Consider the following 22,500-nt stretch of genomic DNA (forward strand, 5'->3'; position numbering starts at 1 on the left):
TCTTCCTCCTCTCCCTTTGTAGCCTTTAAACTCTTTTTAAATGCTTTATTATCGTCCCTTGCTCCTGCCCTCGTCTTTATAGTCTTTTTTTTTCCTTTTCGGTGTTTGTTTCTGACGTAATCTATATTTCATGTATTTTCCTGATTTAGTTGGATTTAGCTGTTTTTATCAGCTTTGTTATTGTTGTAATTTTCATCGTCATCATTTCTATAATTATATTGTTGATCTCCCTCCTCCTCCTTCATATCACCTATGTCACCATCATCATTATCATCAGCATCATCAGCATCGGTACCATCACCATTACCGTTATCGTGACCATCGCCATCACCATCATCAGTATCACCACCATCACCGTTATCGTCACCATCACTATCATCATCACCGTCATCCACAACTTAAACACCCAGTGCTTGCGCAATCCTTATAGCTCCCTCTCTTTCTTTATCTCTCCCTCTCCCTCCCCCTCCCCCCTCTCTCTTCCCCTCCTCTCTCTCTCCCTCCCTCTCTCTTCTTCTTCTTCTTCTTCTTCTTTTTCTTCTTCTGTCCGTGTGACTTTTCTCCTTTTTTTATTAGTTTTTTTTCCTGTCTCTTTTCTGCTTGTTATGGCCATCACGTGGACACTCTCTCTTCTTACCCTTCTCTCCTTTCTTTTTCATAAAGGCTTTACGCAACATTACTCTGGGTTCGCCGTTTGTGTGAGTCTTTTCCTATAGCGGGGGGTGGGTAGGGGGGGTATTTAAGTGTCCTTTCTCCCCCTTTCCCCTTCTTTTTAACCTCCCCTTCTCTCTCTCTTTGCACCCCCCACCTCCACCCCTCCTTTTTGCTCTTCTCCATTCTTCTCTCCCTCTCTCCCTCTCTCTCTCTCTTTCCTTTTTCTATTTTCTTTCTTTGCCTTTAAACACCCCTCCCCCTTCTTTTTTTCCCATTGCCTCCTCCTCCACCCCTTTATCTCATTCCCCCATCCCCCTCGCCCCCCTCTCTCTTTCCTTCCCGTTTCCTCCTTCCTCCCCTCCTTTTCTTCGTGCTTTCGGTCCAAGCGCCCTTTCTTCTCCTGGTATTCTTTGGTTCTCCCCTCCCCTCCCCTCCCCTCCCCTCCCCTCCCGCCTTCCCTTCTCTCCATCCTCTTCTCCATCCATTTCTTCTATCCCCTCCATCCCCTTTCCTTCCCGCATTCCCTTCCCTTCGTACCTTCCACCTCCTTTCCTCTCTTCCTACTCTCTTCCCTCCCGCCTTCCCACCTCTCTATCCCCTCTCCTCTTTCCCTCCATCTCCTCTCCTCCCCTTCCTTTATCGTGCCTTTTCCTGCCATTGCGATTTATTACCCCCTTGAGTGGTTCCCAGGTGAGGGCATTGGGCACGGGAGGGGCGAGAGGGGGGTGGGAGGTGGGGGGGTATGTCAGCTGTGTCCTGTGTTGTACGGGATTTGCTTGTTATAGGGGGTGGCGGTGGGGGGGGGAGGGGGAGAAAGGAGGGGTTACGCAGCACGGGGGGGGGGGGGGAACTCAGTTCGCTCTTTACGGGGGTCTCTTGCTGGGGTCGTTGCTGGGGTCTCTTACTTAGGCATTCTGTCAACGTCTCTTTCTCTGGGGTCTTTAGGGGTCTTTGGGGGTCTTCGGGGGTCTTTTGGGGGGGGGGAACTCACCAGTGTGTCGCAGTTCGCTACGCCAATTAATAATGCCCTTTAGTATTAAACAAAAAAAGGTTCTTTACGCATAACTTGCTTCACCTTGTTTTTTTATTCCCTCTTGTCATGCGCTATGGTGCCGGCACGGAAGGGAACTGAACTGGTCCACATACGGACTGTAGCCTGAATCTGAGTCTGTATGTTATATGCTATTCGGAGAAAAGTTCTCCCTGTTGAACGCGCGTCTCTATCAGTAAGTGGCGACGGACGAGCGTAGATTAATCAAGCCTTTTTATAATAATGTCATAACCTTCGGCTGCGCTCCTACCTAATAAAGGATTTTACGAGGGGAGTGCGGCGTGGCAACAGGACCCGCTGGATTGCCACGTTGCGTCGCCAGAGAGGAGAGCAGGATGACGGGATCGTGACCGGGCACTGAGAGAAACTCGAGATTTGGAGTATGGGAAAAAAAAAGAAGAAGGAAAAGGAGAAAGAAAAAAGATTTTGTTTAAATTTTGATTTTTTTTTTGGGGGGGGGAGGGGGAGTTCAGATGGAGGATGGAAAGAAGAGAGAGAGAGAGAGAGAGAGAGAGAGAGAGAGAGAGAGAGAGAGAGAGAGAGAGAGAGGGGAGGGGGGAAGAGAGGAGGGAGTTGAAAAACACGTCCCCTTTTAAGAGCAAATGTAACGATGCGTAACTTATTGTGCGAGTAGGTACTGAAGTGGCTGTTAATGTTGATTTTTATGTGTGTTCGTCAATTAAAAGAAGTAAGAAAGAAAGGGAGGGAGGGAAGGAGGGAGAATGGGTGGGTTGAGGGATCTTTAGAAGAAACAAAGAAAGAAAATAAAATCGGATATTTCGTGTGGGCAGTCCAGACGATTAGTCAAAAACAGAGAAAAAACAAGCAAGTCGTTATGACAAGAAGAGAGAGAAAAGTTTCAAAAATAAGTTACGAGAAAGAAAACGAACAAGAAAAGAAAAGGATAGAGATAAAAGTGTGAGGAGGGAATAGGACGAAAAAAATGTTGAGTGAGTGAGTGAGTGAGAGCGAGAGAGAGAGATAGAGAGAGAGAGAGCGAGAGAGAGAGAGATAGAGAGAGAGAGAGAGAGAGTGGAGACAGAGAAAGAAAAAGAAAGAACGAAAGAAAGAAAGGACAGGCGAAAAGGAAAGAACAAAGAACAAAGAAAAAAGAAAGAAATCGAGGAGTGTATGGGGCCCGCCCGCTGGGTGCGTGTGCCGCGTTTGGCAGGAGGGACTGCCAGGAATGCAAAAATGATGGCGACCGATGTACACGGCAGAGGGTTATCGCTTCGTTTTATCTCAAGCTGCATGTCCGGAGTTGGCCTCGGGGCGGGAGGGGGAGGGGGAGGGAGGGACAAGGACGTATGATGGTTGGGTAGGGGAAGGGAGGGAGAGAGGGGAAAGAAGGTAGGAAGGAAGGAAGGAAAGGGCGGGAGAGAGAGAGAGAGAGAGAGAGAGAGAGAGAGAGAGAGAGAGAGAGAGAGAGAGAGAGAGAGAGAGAGGGGGGGGCTGAAGGGAAGGGAAGGAGGGAAAGGAAAGGGATGGATGGATGGAAAGCGGGAGAAAGAAGAGAGGATGTTGGAGAGAGTGGAGGGTGGAGGGGGAGGTAAAGAGGGGAGGGGAGGGCATCTGTGAAGGTTAATGACGTATGCAAAAAGGATTTTTCACAGTCCTGAGGTTTTGGATTGGGCTCCGTCCTGCCGTGTGTGACGCCGGCCCCTCTTGTCTCGTCGTGCATCTCCGATGGGACAGGGGGAGGGGGAGGGGGAGGGCAAAGGTTCACCGAAGGAAGATAGGAAAGAGGAGGAGAAATTGATAGAGGGAGGAAGAGGGAAGGGGGAAAGGGGAAACGAGAAAGGTAAACGGATAAGAATGAGGGAAGATGGAAGAGGGAACGGGGAACAGGGTGAGTGGAATGGGGTGAGAGGGAGACAAAGGAAGGTAGACAGACACACAGACAGAAATCTACAGAAAGGCACACGCACACGCACACGCACACACTGCCTCTCGTGGCGTGTCTATACTGATCCGAAGCAACGCATTGACTGGCTCGTCTCGAACGCGTAATTGAGCTTTTGTTACTTCTCGAAGGAGTTCCGTGCGAAACAGCGAAAGGGAATTCTGCACCGGATATGACCTGATTCTTGCAAGTTGCATTCGCGTGACATGCTTTGCTGGGAGTGTGAATAGTTCATGCTGTTTGCAAGTTGCCCCAGTTGTTGTTTTTTTCATTTGCTTATCATTTTTGTCTGTTTTTTTGTTTCTTTGCCTTTTCTTTTTATTTTCTTTTTCTTTTCTTCCACCTCGACTCTCACCTTCCTCTTCTACTCCTCCATCTTACCCCTCTTTTCATCGTCCTCCTTCCTCTCATTCTTGTTCTCATTTTCATCCTTCTTTCTTCTTCCATCTTCTAGTTCTATTTGTTCTTCTTCTCGTCTCCTTTTCCTCCTCATTCCTCTTCCGGGTATCGACGGTTATCGACATTCCTCATGAATCCAGCCTCGCCCGGTCTTGTCTGGTCTTGCCTACTCATTTACTCCTTCTTCTTCTCCTTCTTTTTCTTCTCCTCCTTCTTCTCATTCTCTTCCTTCTCTTCCTTCTTCTTCTCCTTCTACTATTTCTCCTCCTACTTCTCCTCCTCCTTCTCCTCCTCCTTCTCCTCCTCCTTCTTTTCCTCCTCCTTCTCCTTCTTCTCCTTCTTCTTCTTCTTTTACACATTTTTCCAGATATGCAGAGACAGTAAGGGCTCGAGGCATTTGAATATTCATAGAGTAAGTCTTAACATCCTCACGCTCCATGCCTGTTCTTTCATGAGGAGAGGTCGACACTTAATAAAGAAGAAGAAGGAGAAGAAGAAAAAAAGAAGAAGGAGAAAGAGAAGGAGAAAAAGAAAGAGAAGGAGAAGGAGAAGGAAGGAGAAAGAGGAGGAAAAAGAAAGAGAGGGAAGGAGAAGGAAAAGAAAAAGAAAAAGAAAAAGAAAAAGAAGAAGAAGAAGAAGAAGAAGAAGAAGAAGAAGAAGAAGAAGAAGAAGAAGAAGAAGAAGAAGAAGAAGAAGAAGAAGGAGGAGGAGAACGAGAAGAAGATTGAGAAAGGTATTCATTTTAACACGTGTGGGTATCTCACTGTCTGGCGCATTATTGTATGGTGATGTCAGTATAGTTGAGGGCCGATGAGGTGCGGTTTTTTTTTTTTTTTTTTTTTTTTTTTTGTTTTTTTTTTTTTTGTTTTTTTTTTGGGGGGGGGGGATATATGTACAGACGTGTGGGTGGATGTAGGTGTGTATGTGTGTGGGTGGGTGGGTGGTATTGCGTATGTGTGTGTGTGTGTGGGGGGGGGGTTATGTATGTTTGTGTTTGGATGTGGAGGTGGGTGTTTGTGTGTGTGTGTGTGTGTGAGAGAGATAGAAGAAGAAGAAGAAGAAGAAGAAGAAGAAGAAGAGAAGGAGAATGAGAGATTCACTCGCTGGTATGCGGGTGTATGATAGTGCCTTTTATAATACCTGCATGTTTTGAAGTAATTATAGTGTGCGTCTAGACATACCTGCTGATCTAATATTCCTAAGAGACAGACAGAAATGTTTTGTCTTTTTTTCTTGCTGTTATTCTTATAACCAGCCACGTCGCCACGTTTACGCTCCGTTAGTCATCTCTTTATTTGTGCGTTTGACTTATTTCGTCGAGATGATTAAAGTTCGTATAAAGAGGAGCTGTCCTTGGTCCGTATACAGAAACTCATAAAGAAACGTTACGATCCCATAACTTGTAAGGAATTACATCATTAAGACGCGAGCTTAAAGAATATATATATAGATGTGTATATTCGAAAGAAGACATTGAGTCTGTTCATAAAGATTAGACTCATAGGCAACCCCTTGGGACTTTCTTTGTGTTATCGGGTATGGTAGTCACTCCAAAAATGCACGAGATGTTGCAAGGAACCGCGCCCTCCCAGCCCTCGTTGCATCATCCTGCAATTTATTGGTAACCGTCTCCTCCTTGCCCTGTTGCATTGGGTTAGTCCCTCGCCGCGCATTGCTGCTTCCTTTCTTTTTTGTTGTTGTTGTTCGGGTCTTCTTTGTTTTGTTGCTTTCCTTTTCTCTCTCTCTCTCTCTCTCTCTCTCTCTCTCTCTCTCTCTCTCTCTCTCTCTCTCTCTCTCTCTCTCTCTCTCTCTCTCTCCTCTCTCTCTCTATCTCTCTCTCTCTCTCTCTCTCTCTCTCTCTCTCTCTCTCTCTCTCTCTCTCTCTCTCTCTCTCTCTCTCTCTCTCTCTCTCTCTCTCTTTCTCTTTATCTCTCCCTCCCTCCCTCCCTCCCTCCCTCTCTTGTTCTTTTGTTCATTTTCGCATTATGGTTTTCCATCGTATCTGTCTCTCCTTTTGTGTTGTTTTTTCTCCTCTTGTGGCTCTCCCTCTGCGCGTTGTTCTTCCCTTGCTTCGCTTATTTCATCCTCGTTTTATTCTCTTCTTGCGTCGCTTATTCCCTCTTCGTGACGTTTTCTGCCTGTGAGTTATATTCCCTCTATGCTCCACTCTTCTCTCTCTGTCTTATTTCCCTTCTTGTTCTTGACGTGTAACTTATTCCTTTTTGTGTGCTGTTCTTTCTTTTTTCTGTGTCCTGTCTCCTTTCTTAACTGTGTTCCGTGTTCCCTCTTTGTCCTGTCCTCGCCTTGTGTTCCGTGTTCCCTCTTTGTCTCTGAATTATTCTGTGGTAATTCCCTTCTTGTGCTATTCCATCCGTGTGTTTTGTTTTCGTTGTTGTTTTTTTCTACTTGTTTTTCTTCTTTATTTTCTTCTATTTCTCTCCTCCTCCTCCTCCTCCTCCTCCTCCTCCTCCTTTTTCTTCTTCTTCTCCTTCTTTTTCCATTTCTTCTTCCTATTATTATCATTCTCCTTCTACTATTTCTTCGTCCTCTGTTAGTTATTATCTGGTTTTATATCCTCGTAATACACCCACATCCTTTACGATGGAAGGGGACCGCCGTACCTCACGCTGCCGTATCAGATCGCCGGTTGCGGCTAGTCGGTGCCTTCCGTGCTTACGGCGGCGTTATTTTCTCGCGAAGGGGCCCCGTCGAAGGCACTTGGGTCGGATTATGTGGTGGGGGGGAGGGTGTTATGGGAGGAGGAGGGAGGGAGGGAGGGAAGGAGAGAGATGGAGGGAGGGAGGGAGAGAGATGAAGGGAGGAGGGAGGAGGTGGAAGGGAAGGAGGGAGAAGGAGAGATAGAGATGAAGGGAGGAGTGAGGGGGAGGGAAGGAGGGAGGAGGAGGAAAGGAAGAGAGTTAGGGAAGTAGGGGGAGGGCAGCTGGCACTGGTAGCAATGTGCCAGTCCCTTGTCCTCCCTGGTCCTCTCTGGTTGGCCTCCTCCTCCTCCTCCTCCTCCTCCTCCTCCTCCTCCTCCTCCTCCTCCTCCTCCTCCTCCTCCTCCTCCCGCCCCTCCTCCTCCTCCCGCCCCTCCTCCTACCTCAAGTCACTCTGTTTATGGAGTTATAAATGTCACACATTTGTTTGTTTATTGCACGGGAGAAAGGGCCGGCGCGGAGACGGACGCGGCAGGAAGTAGGTGCCTTGCGTGCGGTTGTTGAGAGGGGGGAGAACGGGGGGAGGGGGGGTATGGGAGGGAGAGGGAGGGGGAGTGTATGGGAAGGTAGGAGGGAGGGTGGGGGCCTAGTGAGGGAAGGGGGAGCGGGAATAGAGGGGGAGGGTATGGGAAGGAAGGGGGCTAGAGGAGGAATGGGAGGGAGGGAGGGAGGGAAAGAGGCAGAGCGTTATCACCTTATGATCTGTTTATGAAAAAAAGGTTTATTCTGCTTCTCTTTTGAGCATTTTTTTCTATGCGAGTTATTTGTAGAGGTTGAGTTAGGAGTCTTCATACAGTTTACCTCCTCCTTTTTTTTTAATTCCTGGCATAATTTATTTTTATGCGTGGGTTTAGCTGGCCCATTCGCCGTTTTTATGGGCGGGGTTTTATTGGGCGGCAGTGAGGGAAGGGCGGCGAGAGACAAGGGCGTTAGTGCGCGATGAAGGCATTGAGTGAGGGTGAAGGAGATGCGATGATTGAGTGGACTGGACCGCGACGCCGGGAGTACATCGGTGGAGGAGGCGTGAGTTGCCCCCCTTCCCCCTCCCCTTTATGGAGTCTGTCGGTAATTGTTCCCCGCGCAAATTAGATCCGGCGGCCCCCAAATGCCCACTTATCGCCCCGCCGCCGCCGACCCCATATTGCACGCTAAGTGAGGTCGAGGTCGTTAACGGAGTTTTCCGCAGCGGGATGACGCGACCTGCCTGCGCAACAGGGGACGAGGACCCCCCCCCCCTCTTCCTTTCCCTTCCCCTACCGCAAAGACAACCCCTTCCTTCCTTCTTTCTCTTCTCTGCTTCTTGGATTTTCTTCGCTCCTTCCTTCCCTCTCCTCCATCCCTCCCTCCCGTTCTTCCTCCTTCCTCTTTTTCCCTTTCTCCCTCCCTCCTTCCCTCCATCCCCTCCCTTCCCCCTCCCCTCCCCTCCCCTCCCCTCGAGATGACGATATCTGGACGTAGCATGTAGGGAGGCTTTGCGTGTATGTATATAGGTATCGGTGTATTGTTTGCGTGTGCTTGTATTTGTGCGTGCACGTGTGCGTGTGTGTCTATGTATCTGTAGAGACAGACAGAGAGATTGGAGAGAAGAAAGAAAGAAAGAAAGAGAAAGGAGGGGGGGGTCATCCTCAACCCTTGTCCGTTCCCTCGATGGCCAATTAGCAGCTTTTTTATATAAATATTATCCCGGCGTTCTGGTGGTCTGGCAGCAATTACGGCGGAGATACGAGCCATCACAGCCGCGCCCGCGTACTTCTTGTGGTTCTCCTTCCGCGGTCGCAGCACTTGCCTCTCGGGAAGTTGAAACGGAATGTGAACGGCCGTAGATTTTATTTTGAACTGGCCTACTCGGTTGGTTTTATTGTGTTGGGAATTGTTTACTTGGTTTTTGATGTTGGTATTTTTATTCTCGTTCAGTGTTTGGCTTGTTATTTATTGTAGTATTGTTTGGTCGTTGATTGTGGGTATTCTGCCGTTAGATATATGTGTATATATATACTTTTTTTTTCTTTTTTCTTAAAAAACACTTATCTTCTTTAAAGTATTTTTAATTTGATGATCTCCATCGAGATAAAAGAGTCCACACCGACGCTGGTAGTGCAAGAGGGAAAAAAAGAGGGACGCGTATGGTTTTATCATTCTGCGCGCGGGTTTTCAAGAGGCATTTTAAGAGCGTCTCGGCTGGGGTTTTAGTGTACATGAAATGGGACTATTTCCCTCCTAATAGGGGGAGCGGGTGTCACAAGGGTTGACGATTCTGTTTGTCCGTTTGTCTGTCTGTCTCTTTGTCTCTCTCTTTCTTTGTCGCTCTTTTTCGCTCCCTTTCTCTTTCATATTCGCTTCCTCTCTTCCACCCTCCCTTCCTTCTCCGTCCCACCCTTTCCCTTTCCCAGGCACCTCCCACTCTCCCTAACCTCCCCCGCCCCTCCTTTTCCTGTCCCTTCCCTTCCCCTACCCTCCCTCCCTTCCCCCTGTCCCTTCCCACCCCCTACTCATTCCTCCGTTCAGCTCTTAAAAACATCTTCACGCCCGCCCTATCCCCCCCTCCCCCTCCCACCCAGCCGCCCCCGCCCCCGCCCCCTATCACCTCCCGCACGCCCATATCGAAGTAATGAAGACCACCCACGTCTTGGCTTTGTGCCGTGTCCTCCCCATCGTATCCTCTATGTGTGTGTGTGTGTGTGTGTGTGTGTGTGTGTGTGTGTGTTCCTCTTCCTCTCAGCTTCCATCGCCTTTCTTTCTTGTCACCCTAAGTCTCTACATCTCCCCCCTCCTCCTCCTCTTCCTCCTCCTCCCTCCTCCTCCATCCCTCCCCGATCCCTCCTCCCCGTTGTGTACTTCCTGTGTCTTATAACCTTTTATTACTTCCGGTCTCATTAACCTCATTATGGCCTCATTGCCTCGTCATCGCCCCCCCCCCCCCGCCCTCTCTACATATCCCTCTCCTCCCTTATCTCCCCCACCCACCCTCTCTCTCTCTCTCTCTCTCTCTCTCTCTCTCTCTCTCTCTCTCTCTCTCTCTCTCTCTCTCTCTCCCTCTCCCCTCCCTCCCCCCCTCCCTCTCTCTCCTCTCTCTCTCTCTCTCTCTCTCTCTCTCTCTCTCTCTCTCTCTCTCTCTATCTCTCTCTCTTCCTATCTCCCTATCTCCCTCTCCCCCTCTCCCCTCCCTTCTTTCCTTCCTTCCTTCCTTCCTTCCTTTTCCCTCATACCGCCTGCAGGATTTACCTCGGAGGCACAAAGGTTCATGTATAAACCATTTGGTAATACTCACGTAGCCCTTGATTCGTGTTGAATTGCAATTTGGATTTTGAGTTGTGTTTTTCGGTGCATGGCGGTAGTTCCAATTTTAGAGTTGTTGTTTTGTCGTAGCTTTCGTGTTGACTTGGGGCTGGGGTTGTTCAGTTATTTATTTGTTTTTTGATTTATTTTTCTTGTAGTTTTAGTGTCTGCTTTTGAAGTTTCATTATGATAACGCCGGGATTGACGACACCGTTTAAATGTTCTTATAAAGAGGGATATCTCTTGGATATATCTCTTCTCTCCTACCTCTTCTTCTTCTTCTTCCCATTCCGTGGCTCCATATCTTCCTCCCTCCGCCTCCTCCTCCTCTTCCTCTTCCTCTTTTACCTCCTCCTTCTCTTACTCCTCCTCCTCCTCTTAAAATTCTCTGTCTCCACATTCTCCTCCTCCTCCTCCTCCCTTGTTTTCTCTCCCAGCCATAAAAGGGAGGACATAAAGGCATTTATGACAATTTTCCTTTGTCTTTAAAATGCTTTCGAGTGTGAGGATGGATGTTTGAAAATAGCTGCTCGCTTCCCATAAAGTTGTTAGATATCTGCTGGGAAACGTTGAGTGAGAGGGGGGGAAGAGGTGGGAGATGGGAGGTGGAGGGTGGAGGAGGTGGGGAGGGAACAGGAGGAGGAGGAGGGAGAGGGAAGTGGAGGAAGAGGGGAAAGGGGGAGGTGTTTTCCCCTCTCGAGTGATTTCGAAGTCACTAAACGACAAAGCGAATGGGAGGACGTTTGTTATAGCAGGTGGGTGGGGGTGAAGGGAAGAGATGGGGGAGGAGAAGAGGAAGAGGGGGAAAGAGAGGAGGAGGAGGAGGAGGAGGAGGAGGAGGAGGAGGAGGAGGAGGAGGAGGAGGAGGAGGAGGAGGAGAGGAGAGGAGGGGTAGGAGGAAAAAGGATGGGGCGCGATAAGGAGGGTAAGAGAAGAGAGAAGAAGAATGAAAGGAGGGAAGGGTGGAAAAGGAGGGAGAAATTCGTAGAAGTCTGTGTCCATATATGTGTATTCGATTTTTTGCGAAATTCAATGTCTTTGCTAATATTATTCGTCATTTTTTCCAATAGAGAAAGTCTAATCCTCCGTTTTTTTAATATTATGTTTACCAAAATCCATCCTCGTGCAAGCTCCTGAGGGCATACAGGACTCTCTCAAAAGAGACATGTGGAAGGCTGGCTTGTTCTATTGAAGACATTATGTTAATGCTCTCTTGCCAGGTGAAGTAATTAGAATTCCATCAAACTTACGGTAGCTTATAATGATAGTGTTGTATCACTTGATACAATTTAATTAATGATAATAGTTGCTGAATATAGTATATGATTGGATGGCTCAATAGATATACATACATACATACATACATACATATACATATAAATAATTATAAATGTATATCTGTATATACATATATATATATATATATATATATATATATATATATATATATATGTATATATATATATATATATATATATATATATATATATATATGTATGTATATAAGGTAAATAAAAGCAAGGAATGACAATGCTTGCTTGCTCGACACAATAATGACAATATCATATATTTGACAATACCCGGTGTAATATTCTTCGACTCCCAATTAGTGCTAATGCACAACCATTGTGTGGGGTACAAACCGATAGTCTGGTAGTTCCAGGGGGGAGAGAGACAAAAGAGACTGGTGCATTTCAGAGTAATGATAATTAAACCAAAAATATTGATAGATAAGTAAAATAGGTGAAGTGGGTTGAATTGACACTAGTTAAGTCCTGGTTGTTTGGTAGTTAAGCTGGTGAAATGGGTGATTCTCTGGGATAGGGGGGGGGGATGGGGTCAGAGGGAAGGAGGGTAACAAAAAAAAACATGTTGAGTCGTGTTTTTGGCATGTTGGTGAAGGGAAGTTGATGTATGTTTTTTCAGTGCGTTTCTCGCCAGTGTTTCAGGTTGTTTTCTCTCAGATCAACATGCAAGGTAAACATCGCAAGGAGGGGACGAGTGTGGGTGTGGGTGTGGTTGAGTGATTGTGTTTGTGTGTGTGTGTGTGTGTGTGTGTGTGTGTGTGTGTGTGTGTGTGTGTGTGTGTGTGTGTGTGTGTGTGTGTGTGTGTGTGTGATTATGTGTGTGTGTGTGATTATGTGTGTGTGTGTGTGTATGTTTGTGTATGTGTGTGTGTGAGTGAGTGAGTGATTGTGTGTGTGTGTGTGTGTGTGTGTGTGTGTGTGTGTGTGTGTGTGTGTGGCGTGCGTGGGAATGGAAGTATGTGATCTTTCAGTATTTATTTGATATTTATACATTTTTTAGACCCTGATGATGGTTTTAAATCCAGAAACTTATCATCGTATGCCAGGCCTTTGATAACTTGGGTTATAATAATATTTTGGAGGCAACTTTGATCATAACTAAGTGGAATATTCAAGTAGAAACTACACGACTGTTACTTAAGTTGTTTATGTGAATGAATAAGCGTTCTGAGCATATGCTATTTTTGCATATTTATTTCCCTTGCAATATCGTAAACTCTTTGATTTAACTGAATGGTTATCGAGGTAATGTTGGGTTAAATTTTACTTCGTTTCTCCCCTTCTCTCTTTCTTTCTTCGTCTTCCTTCTCTTTCTCTCACTATTTCTCCTCTTACTTTTTCTCTCCTCTTTCTCCTTCCCTCCCTTCCCTGCCACTCCCTATCCGCTCTTCCACCCTAGCCCCTTTCCCTCCACCATTCCACTCTAGCCCCTTTCCCTCCACCATTCCACTCTAGCCCCTCCCCTTCCACCCTTCCACATTAGCCCTTCCCTTCCACCCTTCCACTTTTCCTTCCCATTCCACCTCCCCTTCCACCTCCCCCTCCCCCCTCCCCCCTCCTTCCCCCCTCCCCCTCCTTCCTCTTCTACCTCTCCCCCATCCCGCCGCGTTCCTATCCCTGGCCCAGTTGAGGAAGCGGTGACCCCTAACGATCCTGTTGCAAATGGAAGACGTGAGGCTTAATGCATCTTCCCTCGGTTGATCTCGGCCGGAGTACGTTGCATCTTGTATTTATGCAGTAGGTGTGGAGTGTTCTTTCATTTATCTGGTCTTCCTCTCTCTCTCTCTCTCTCTCTCTCTCTCTCTCTCTCTCTCTCTCTCTCTCTCCCCCCCCCCTCTCTCTCTCTCCACTTTATCCCTCTTTTTATTTCATTTCTTTCTTATTCGACTGAAACACGAGTCAACTACACGCACACACTTGAAGGGCGATTCTTGCACGGTCAGTGAGGGAGGAGAAAAAATCGGGTGCACTCGTGCTATAAAGCTCCTTTTCCCGCTTTTCGGTAGGTAAATCGGCCCTTACCGCAACTCTTCCCCCTCCCCCCAAGGTTGTTGTTTAAAGGGTGAGGAGGAGGGAGGGAGGGAGGGAGGGGAAGGGGGGTGGGGTGAGGGAGAGAGGGAGTACCGCTACTTTCATCTACTGAGAAGATTGGGCGTGATAAGCTGCTCTGAGATTTCCATTTTATGGCCAACGCATTTCAGCGTGTTTTTAAAGAGCCAAGTTTTTTTTTTTAAGCCCTGACTCTTTTTTCCATGTTTATGTGCGTATTGATTTAGGTCTTTGTTTGCTGCCGCCCCCCCCCCCCTTTTTTTTTGGTGGCTGTTACGCTTAGATTGATTGGTGTGCTTGTGTGTTACATAGTTAATGAGAATAGCCAATTTTTGGAATGGGATAAACCATGGATATTAATATGGCTTTTATTTGTTATCTGCTTTTGTGTAGACATAGTATTTTCTTTGTGTGTGTGTGTGTGTGTGTGTGTAGTATATTATGTACTAGTTTATAAGTATTCCTACGTCTCTCTTCCTCCCTCCCTCCCTCCCTCCCTCTCTCTCTCACCCTTTCCCTTATCCCCCGTGTCCCCTCAGGATACCTTGAACGCTCTTAGTACCTCTGCCAATTGTTGGCTCTTTGTTTACCTTATTGTATCAAAGAAAAACTACATTCAACCATTAGTAGTGACTCATTGACCAATCAGAGATCTCCATGATTTCATTCATAGATTTTCACAACTCACTAATGTAAACAAACATGCGTGGCTAATGCCCGCGACGCCGGTGGTGTTCTTGGTATTCCGAACATGAACCGTATGAGTAGAAAAACAAACAAAAAAAGAAGGGAAAAATAAGATGGTACTATACCCTTTTCATTCATTACCTGTGTATTTCTTTTGTATTTCTTCTGTATGTTTGTTTTTTAGCCGATTTTCCCGTGAAAATCAGACGCATGTCGAAGATAATCCGAGGCGGTCTCAGGGGATGGCAAGCACAGGCAATGGGGGTTGGGCGCACAGGCAATGCTTTTCGGAAGGAAATATGAAGGGGGTTTGGAAATACAGGTAGTGGGGATCGGGAGGAAATGTAGGGCTTTTGAAACACAGGTAGTGGGGACCGGGAGGAAATGTAGGGCTTTTGAAATACAGGTAGTGGGGATCGGGAGGAAATGTAGGGCTTTTGAAATACAGGTAGTGGGGATCGGCAGGAAATGTAGGGCTTTTGAAACACAGGTAGTGGGGATCGGGAGGAAATGTAGGGCTTTTGAAACACAGGTAGTGGGGACCGGGAGGAAATGTAGGGCTTTTGAAACACAGGTAGTGGAGACCGGGAGGAAATGTAGGGCTTTTGAAACACAGGTAGTGGGGATCGAGAGGAAATGTAGGGCTTTCGAAACACAGGTAGTGGGGATCAGGAAGAAAATGTCGGGCTTTTGAACTCGAGTAATTCGGAAACACGGGTAATAGGGGGAATTCTGAAACACGGGTAGTAGGGGGTTTGGGAGCACATATTGGGTACCTAGGTAGGCCTAGTCGGGATTTAGAAACAATTGAAGTGTTCGCGCACATATGTTCCAGGAAACCCGCCGCCCTTGCTATCGAAATCAACTTAACGAATAAGAAGTCAAGTTATTGCTGTTGTTTTTCGTCTCTATCTTTCTTCTTCTTTCTTCTCCTCCTTTCTTCTTCAAAGGGAGGGAAGAGTGGGACGGTGTGGAGTCTCTCTTTTTTTGCAAATTCTGGGCATTTTCTCTACCTCGTAAACATGGGATGCTGCAACAGTCCTTTTTTAATTAATTAATTAATTGATTTTATGCTTATTTTATTATTTACTTTATTATTTCTTTTTCTTTTTCTTTTTGTTTACATTTTTTGATGTCCCGAGGTTGTGTAACTGTCTGTGAGTTGTTTTTGTTTTGGCTTTTGTGGTCGATGTCTTTGTGTTTTGCAATTTAGAAGAGTTGGGTGTTTTTTTGTTGCAGATTTAGTTGATTACGTTTTCATTATTTGAAGACGTTGCAAACTGTTTATTTATTTATTTTCGTTTTAGTTTTTCTCTCGTGTATCGAGCTGAGGGAGACAGACAGACAGACAGACAGACAGACAGACAGAGAGTAATCGAAAGGCCTTCAACCACTGTATTAAAAACCCCATCCCCCCCTCAGCATCCCCCCCCTCCCGGAGGCGTTGGGGCCAAGCCAATGTGTCCTCGGCAAAATTATCCTTGGGAACCTTGGGTCGTACGAGCGTGTGTGTGTGTGTGTATGTGTGTGTGTGTGTGTGTGTGTGTGTGTGTGTGTGTGTGTGTGTGTGTGTGCACGCATGTGTGTTTGTTTGTTTATTTGTTTGTTTGTGTGTTTGCTTCTGTTTGTGTGTGTATGTACGTCTATTTTCGTCTGCTGTTTTATAGGTGTTTCTCTCTGTTTGTCTGTCTACCCTGTGACATCCTGCGCCATAAACCTTCCGCTGATCACATTCCTTCACCCACTGCGGAAGGCCCGGGCTCGGCCGCGCTCGGGAGAGAGAAATCTCATCTGGTTTTATCTCCTGGTCTCCTCTTTTATTCCTTTCCCCTCTTCTCCTCTTCTTACATGTCTTATATCCCCTTCTTTCCCCTCCTCTCTTCCCTCTTTGAATCTCCTCTCCCCTCCTCTTCTCTTCTCTCCTCTCCCCTTCTCTCCACTCCTCTTCTCTTCTCTCCTCTTCTCTTCTCTCCTCTCCTCTTCTCTCCTCTCCTCTCCCCTTCTATCCTCTTCTCTCCTCTTCTCCTCTCCCCTCCCCTCCCCTCCCCTCCTCCCCTCCTCTCTTCCCTCCTCCCCTCTTCTCTTAACCTCTCTTTCTCTCCTCTCTTCTCCTCTCCCCTTCTATCCTCTTCTCTCCTCTTCTCCTCTCCCCTCCCCTCCCCTCCTCCCCTCTTCTCTTCCCTCCTCCCCTCTTCTCTTAACCTCTCTTTCTCTCCTCTCCTCTCCTCTCCTCTCCTCCCCTCTCCTCCCCTCCCCTGTCCTCTCCCCTTTTCTTCTCCTCTCCTCAAGCCCTATCTTCTCCCCTCTTGTCTACTCTCATTTCCTCCTCTTTTCTTCCCTCCTCTATCCTCCTCTCGTCCTCTCTTCTTCCCTCTCTTCCTCTCTTTTCATATTAATAAGAAAGTACGGAGAATTAATAGTAGAAGTTCAACAAACTGTTCAGAGCTTATCGTTATTTTTCTCTATTTAGATGTAAATTAAAGGGAGAAAGGCCGTTATTTATATGTTTTCTATCTTTCACCGAGGTTGCGAGGAATTACTTACAATCTGATGGTCAAGAGACTTTTTTTTTTCTCTATTTCTTTTTTTTCTTTTTTTTTCTGGAGGATCCAAAACGCTTGCTCAGATAGGGAGATGAGAGAGAGAGAGAGGGAGGGGAGAGGGAGGGTGGGTGGGATAAGGGGACTAAGAGTGAATAAGAAGGATGGGATGAGGAAAAAAGAAAAGAAAAGAGGTAGGCGTTTTGACAGACAGCAAAGAGAGACGGACAAACAGTCAGAGAGAGAGAGAAAGAGGGAGAGAGAGAGAGGGGGGGGGGAGAAAAAAGAGACAGGAAAAGAAAAGACAAACTAGGAAAAGATTTGAGAAAGGAAAGAAGAGATACGAAGAGAAATAGCAAACAAGGGGAGCTTATTCTCTCCCTCTCCCTTCTCCTCTCTCCCTTCTCCCCCTCTCCCCCCTCTCCCCTCTCCTCTCCCTGCTCTCCTTTCCTTTCCTCAACCTGCTTTCTTCCTCCTCCGCCTCCTCCCTCACCCCCCTCTCTTTCCTCTCTCCTCTCCCCCTCCCCTCTTCACCCTCTCCCTTTCCTTTCTTCAACCTGCTTTCTTCCTCCTCCTCCTCCTCCTCCCCCACACCACTCCTCTTCTCCGCCCCTCCCCCCCCTTCTTCCCTTGGGTACGCGGGGAGGACAGAGCGGGAGACGATGTGACAATTAGGTCCTAATAAGCCTAAGTGGGGAAGAGTATATTATTTTCCCCATTAGCCGAAGGAAGAAGAAGACCCGGATGAGAGAATTAGGGGTGGGGGTGCGGGGTTGGGGTGGGGTGGGGGGTGAGGGAGCGGCGGGTATCGTGGTTGGATATTCCTCTTAGTTATGAGATGGGGGTTGGGGGTTGGGGATTGCTTGTTGGGTTAGGGGTAGGGGAGAGGGGTTAGCTAGGGGGTAGGGGATAGGGGTTAGCTAGGGGTAGGGGATAGGGGTTGGGTGGATAAGGGAAAAGGGGTTTTGGTGGAGGAGAGGGTCATATGGAGAATGGTGTACCGGGGGTAGGTTTTTGAAGTGGGGAAGGAGGGGGGATGAGGGTAAAGGTCAGTAGATATATCTTGTGATCATGGGTTCGGGTAGATTGGATAGGGGGGGAGAGGGTGTAGAAAGGAAACATCACATCACATCACATTTTTTCAATGAGGTTTTCCAACCCACCCCTCCCTATCCATTCATTCCCCTCCCCCTCCACACACACACACACACACACACACACACACACACACACACACACACACACACACACACACACACACACACACACACACACACACACACACACAACCTCACTAATTCCCCAACGTTCATTTAAATCTCTCGGTGGGATTCCGTGATTTTGAAATGAGTATTTGAGGAGGAAGAGGTTTAACGTTGCCTTTTAAGATGGCCGTTTAGGAGACAGGTGGAGGAGGGGAGGAGGGAGGAGACAGGAGACAGGGAGTGGAGGGAAGGAAGGGAGGAGGAGGAAAGAGAGATGAGGCAGGGAGTGGAGAGACGGAAGGGAGGGGAAGGAAAGAGAGATGAGACAGGGAGTGGAGGGAAGGAAGGGAAGAGGAGGAGGGAAGAGACAGAGTGGAGGGAAGGAGGGGAGGGTAATGGGGAAGAGGGAGGAGGCAGGGAGTGGATGGACGGAAGGGAGGGGAAGGGAAGAGAGATGAGATAGGTAATGGAGGGAAGGAAGGGAGGAGGAAGGAAGAGAGACGAGACAGGGAATGGAGGAAAGGAAGGGAGGAAGAGGGAAGAGACAGGGAGTAGAGGGAAGGAGGGGAGGGTAATGGGGAAGAGGGAGGAGGCAGGGAGTGGAGGAAAGGAAGGGAGGAAGAGGGACGAGATATGGAGTGGAGGGAAGGAAGGGAGGAGGAGGGAAGAGACAGGGAGTGGAGAGAAGGAAGGGACTGGAATGGGGAAGAGGGAGGAGGCAGGGAATGGAGGGAAGGAAGGGTGGGGGAGGAGGGGAGAGAGAGAGAGGAGAAATTGCCATGGTTCAAAAGAGGCTCCACCTGTGGATCGTGCAATAATTTAATTTAATTGGGATAATGATCTCGGTTGTGTATGGAGGGAAGGAGGGTCGGTGAGGCTGCGCCGAGTGGCCAGTAAGGGTGGATCGGGCAAGAGGGAGGGCCGTTAAGCATGTTTGCTAGTGTGGTGGGGGAGGAGAGAGGGTTTAATCATCAGTTTGAGTCGTTGCAGAGGCTCTGGTCTATCGCTGTTGACATAACTTCTCCTTCGTACCCAGCGCTGTTTGTGTTGGCAGGCGTGTTGCTTGCAGGGAAATTTGCACGATTTCGTTGTGCTTGCTGCTAAAAAAAAATGGGGGAATGGGAGTGGAGGTAGGGATGAAGGGGGAGGGGGCGAGGGGGGGCTTGCGAAGTATTTTTGAACGTGTGGCATTTTCGGTTCGGTTCCAAGGACACTTTCGGTAGCGCCCCTCCAGAGAGGAAAATTGCGCTCTGTTTTACGTAACACATCTTGCAAGGTCCTTCTCTAGTGAAGGGCAGAGCGCGAGCAAGATAAGCCCAAGGGTAGGCAGATGAAGGGCCGGCTTGTATGCAGCAGATGCTAAGCCCGTTTTAGTCCTTGCGGACATTCGCGAGTTCCTCCTTGCTTTCCTTTTGTCTCCTCCTTCATATTGTTATTCTTGACTTCTTTCCTTCGCCTGTTCTAGTAGCATTCAGTTTAACGCGAAGTATTTTTTTCTCTCCGTCGAGTAACAACAGTTCGTGGTTTATATACCTGCCGCCTATAGGCAAGAAATGTCACATGTTTCACATTAAATCTTTAATCCGTTTTTTTTTCTTTCGTTCCTCTCCTCCTCCTCAGTATCCCCTCCTTCCCTCTCCCCCTCTCCCTTCTCCCTCTCCTCTCGTCCTCCATTTCGTGTCTCCATCTCCTTCTCCCTTTCTTTCTCTACCCTCTCTCTCTCTCTCTCCCTCTCCCTCTCCCCCTCCCTCTCCCTCTCCCCCTCCCCGTTCCTCTCTCTCTCTGCCTCTCCCCCTCCCTATACTTTCTTCCTCGCTCTCGTCTCATCTCTTCTCCGTCTCCTCTCTCTCTCTTCTTTTCTCTCTCTCTTCGTTCTCTCTCTTCTCTCTCTCTCTCTCTCTCTCTTTTCTCTCTTCACACTCTCTCTCTCCTCTCCCACTCTTCTCTCCTCTATCTCTCCTCTCTCTCTCTCCTCCTCCCTCTCTCCCTCCCTCCCTCCTCCCCCCCTCCCTCCCCTCCCTCCCTCCCCCCTCCCTCCCTCCCTCCTCTCCCTTCCCTCCCTCCCTCCCTCCCTCCCCCCCTCCCTCCCTCCCTCCCTCCCTCCCCCGTTATGAAGAACAGCAAAGGCGTATCAGTTTATAGAATTATTGACAAGACTCAACCGCGAAGACAAAGCAGTATGTGACCGGGAGCAATGCAGCCGGAATGAGTTGCTGCGCTCCCATTTTAATTGTTGTTTCCATGTGTTTGAGGAGCGAGTGGCCCGTTGGATATGTTTGAGGTTATTCCGATTTTGTGATAAAAGCTTTAGTGGGCTGTATGTGTGTGTGTGTGTGTGTGTGTTTTTTTTTTATCTTCTCTTCTGTATGTTCTTTATTTTTTCCTTGGAGTGGGAATAGAATCGGTATTGATGATGTTTCAATTTATTCGTCTTCGACCCACTTATGCTAGTGCCTTATGTTATCTTTACATTCAAGATATAACGCTTGAATATACAATGATACTGACACATTTTTATTTCTCTCTATCTATCTATCTATATATGTATATATATATATATATATATATATATATATATAGAGAGAGAGAGAGAGAGAGAGAGAGAGAGAGAGAGAGAGAGATAGGTATAGATATATTTTATTAATTCCTTTTGTTTCTTTTCTCTCCAGGCAATGACTACATCTGGGGGAGCGGCCAAGTCGGGGTGCAGTGTGAAGGTGAGTGTCTTTCTCCTGACCTTGAGTCAACACGGGTCACCAAGTAGAAGGCAAGGATTGGACATTAATGGACACTCGCGACTCATAGGGAGAGATTTCTTGACCTTGCGTCGCTAGAGCGAGGTCACCGTTCTTAGGGTGTGGATACGGGGCATATATTATGATTATAAAGAATATCACTGTAGGTTGTACAGTGAGTGACTTGAATTCACTGTCGCTGTGCTTAGGGTGTTGGCGGTACTGAAGGTTATAGGTAATAGTGAGTGTCACTGTAGGTTGTACAGTGAGTGACATGGGTTCACTGTCGCTGTGCTTAAGGTGTTCGCGGCACTAAAGGTTGTGAGAGTCACTGCGTTATAGGTGATAGTGAGTGTCACTGTCGTCGTTCCTAGGCGGTTTATGGCACAAGAGGGTGTGGGAGTATCCCAGTACAAAGAGGTGTCACTTCGCAATGCTTAACATTGGCTGATTATCCGTGGCAGTGTCACTAGGGAAGAGCAGATCACATATGCTTCGCCAGACACGTGTTTCGGCGCGAGAGGCAACACAGCCATATCTCTTATTGCTATCTTCGCTGATAAGCATTTTTTTTCTTTCTCATGGATAATTATGTTATTTTTTCCCTTTTTTCCTTGGTAGATATTTCTTCCGTTCTCTTCTGTTCTCTTTTTTATTTTCTTCTCCTGTATTTTCCCCACCTCCTCTTCCTCTTCCTCCCCCATCTTCCCTTTCTCCACACCCACCCCTAGCCCCACCTCCTCCTCCTCCTCCTTCTTCACCCCACCACCTCCTCCTCCTTCTCCTTCTTCTTCACCCCCACCTCCTCCTCCTCCTCCTCCTACTCCTACTTCTCCTTCTTCTTCACCCCCACCTCCTCCTCCTCCTCCTTCTTCACCCACACCTCCTCCTCCTCCTCCTTCTTCACCCCACCTCCTCCTCCTCCTCCTTCTTCACCCCACCTCCTCCTCCTCCTCCTCCTTCTTCACCCCACCTCCTCCTCCTCCTCCTTCTTCACCCCACCTCCTCCTCCTCCTCCTTCTTCACCCCACCTCCTCCTCCTCCTCCTCCTCCTCCTTCTTCACCCCACCTCCTCCTCCTCCTCCTTCTTCTTCACCCCCATCTCCTTCTCCCCCTCCCTCCTCCACCTCCCCTTCCTCCTCCTCCTCCTCCTCCTCCTCCTCCTCCTTCTTCACCCCACCTCCTCCTCCTCCTCCTCCTTCTTCACCCCACCTCCTCCTCCTCCTCCTCCTTCTTCACCCCACCTCCTCCTCCTCCTCCTCTTTCTTCACCCCCCATCTCCTTCTCCCCCTCCCTCCACCACCTCCTCTTCCTCCTCCTCCTCCTCCTCCTCCTCCTCCTCCTCCTCCTCCTCCTCCCCAACCTCTTCCTCCTTCACCCCCATCTCCTTCACCCCCGCCTCCTCTTCATCCTCATCCTCCACCCCCTCTTATAATCACGCCCGCCCCCTGACCCTACCTCGCCGTCGTTGCGCACACTGCCTCCCCCCTCCCCCTCCCCCTTCCCCTCCCCCTTATCGCCGATGTCCGATGATGTCAAGACAGACATCGGAGCCCGGCAACAGCGCCGCGGAAAGGCCCTCTCGCTCGCCATGCCGTCACGAGCCGCTCGCGCTGTTAGCTGCGAGTGAGCGAGGGATTTTTATTAGATTTTTTTTTTTTTTTTTTTTTTTTGGGGGGGGGGTTCTTTACTGTCTTTTTATTTTATTTTCTATTCTCTTCCCTTTTATTTTTCTTCTTCTCTTTATGTGTTATATATATGTTCTCCCTATCTATCTATCCTCTCTCTCTCTCTCTCTCTCTCTCTCTCTCTCTCTCTCTCTCTCTCTCTCTCTCTCTCTCTCTCTCTCTCTCTCTCTCTTTTCTCTCTCTTTCTTTCATTTTCTCTCTCTTTCTCTCCCTCTCTCCCTTCCTCCCTGCCTCTCTCCCTTCCTCCCTCCCTCCCTCCCTCCCTCCCTCCCTCCCTCCCTCCCTCCCT

General features: G+C 48.1%; 1 protein-coding gene across 8 annotated transcripts in view; it reads left to right on the plus strand.

Annotated features, from left to right (window-relative positions):
• Pi3K21B (phosphatidylinositol 3-kinase regulatory subunit alpha) overlaps positions 1-22,500 on the plus strand; it is a 531,983-nt gene that overhangs the window by 427,104 nt on the left and 82,379 nt on the right. For all 8 annotated transcript variants that reach the window (XM_086552711.1, XM_086552713.1, XM_043021274.2 and 5 more), the window contains exon 6: positions 20,458-20,505. In XM_086552711.1, the coding sequence (XP_086408837.1) occupies positions 20,458-20,505 (48 nt within the window). The remainder of the gene's footprint in view (positions 1-20,457; positions 20,506-22,500) is intronic.

The sequence above is a fragment of the Penaeus japonicus genome, unplaced genomic scaffold (genome assembly GCF_977035675.1).
Source record: "Penaeus japonicus unplaced genomic scaffold, GWHDUDI00000001_assembly GWHDUDI00000027, whole genome shotgun sequence".
Classification (NCBI taxonomy): domain Eukaryota; kingdom Metazoa; phylum Arthropoda; class Malacostraca; order Decapoda; family Penaeidae; genus Penaeus; species Penaeus japonicus.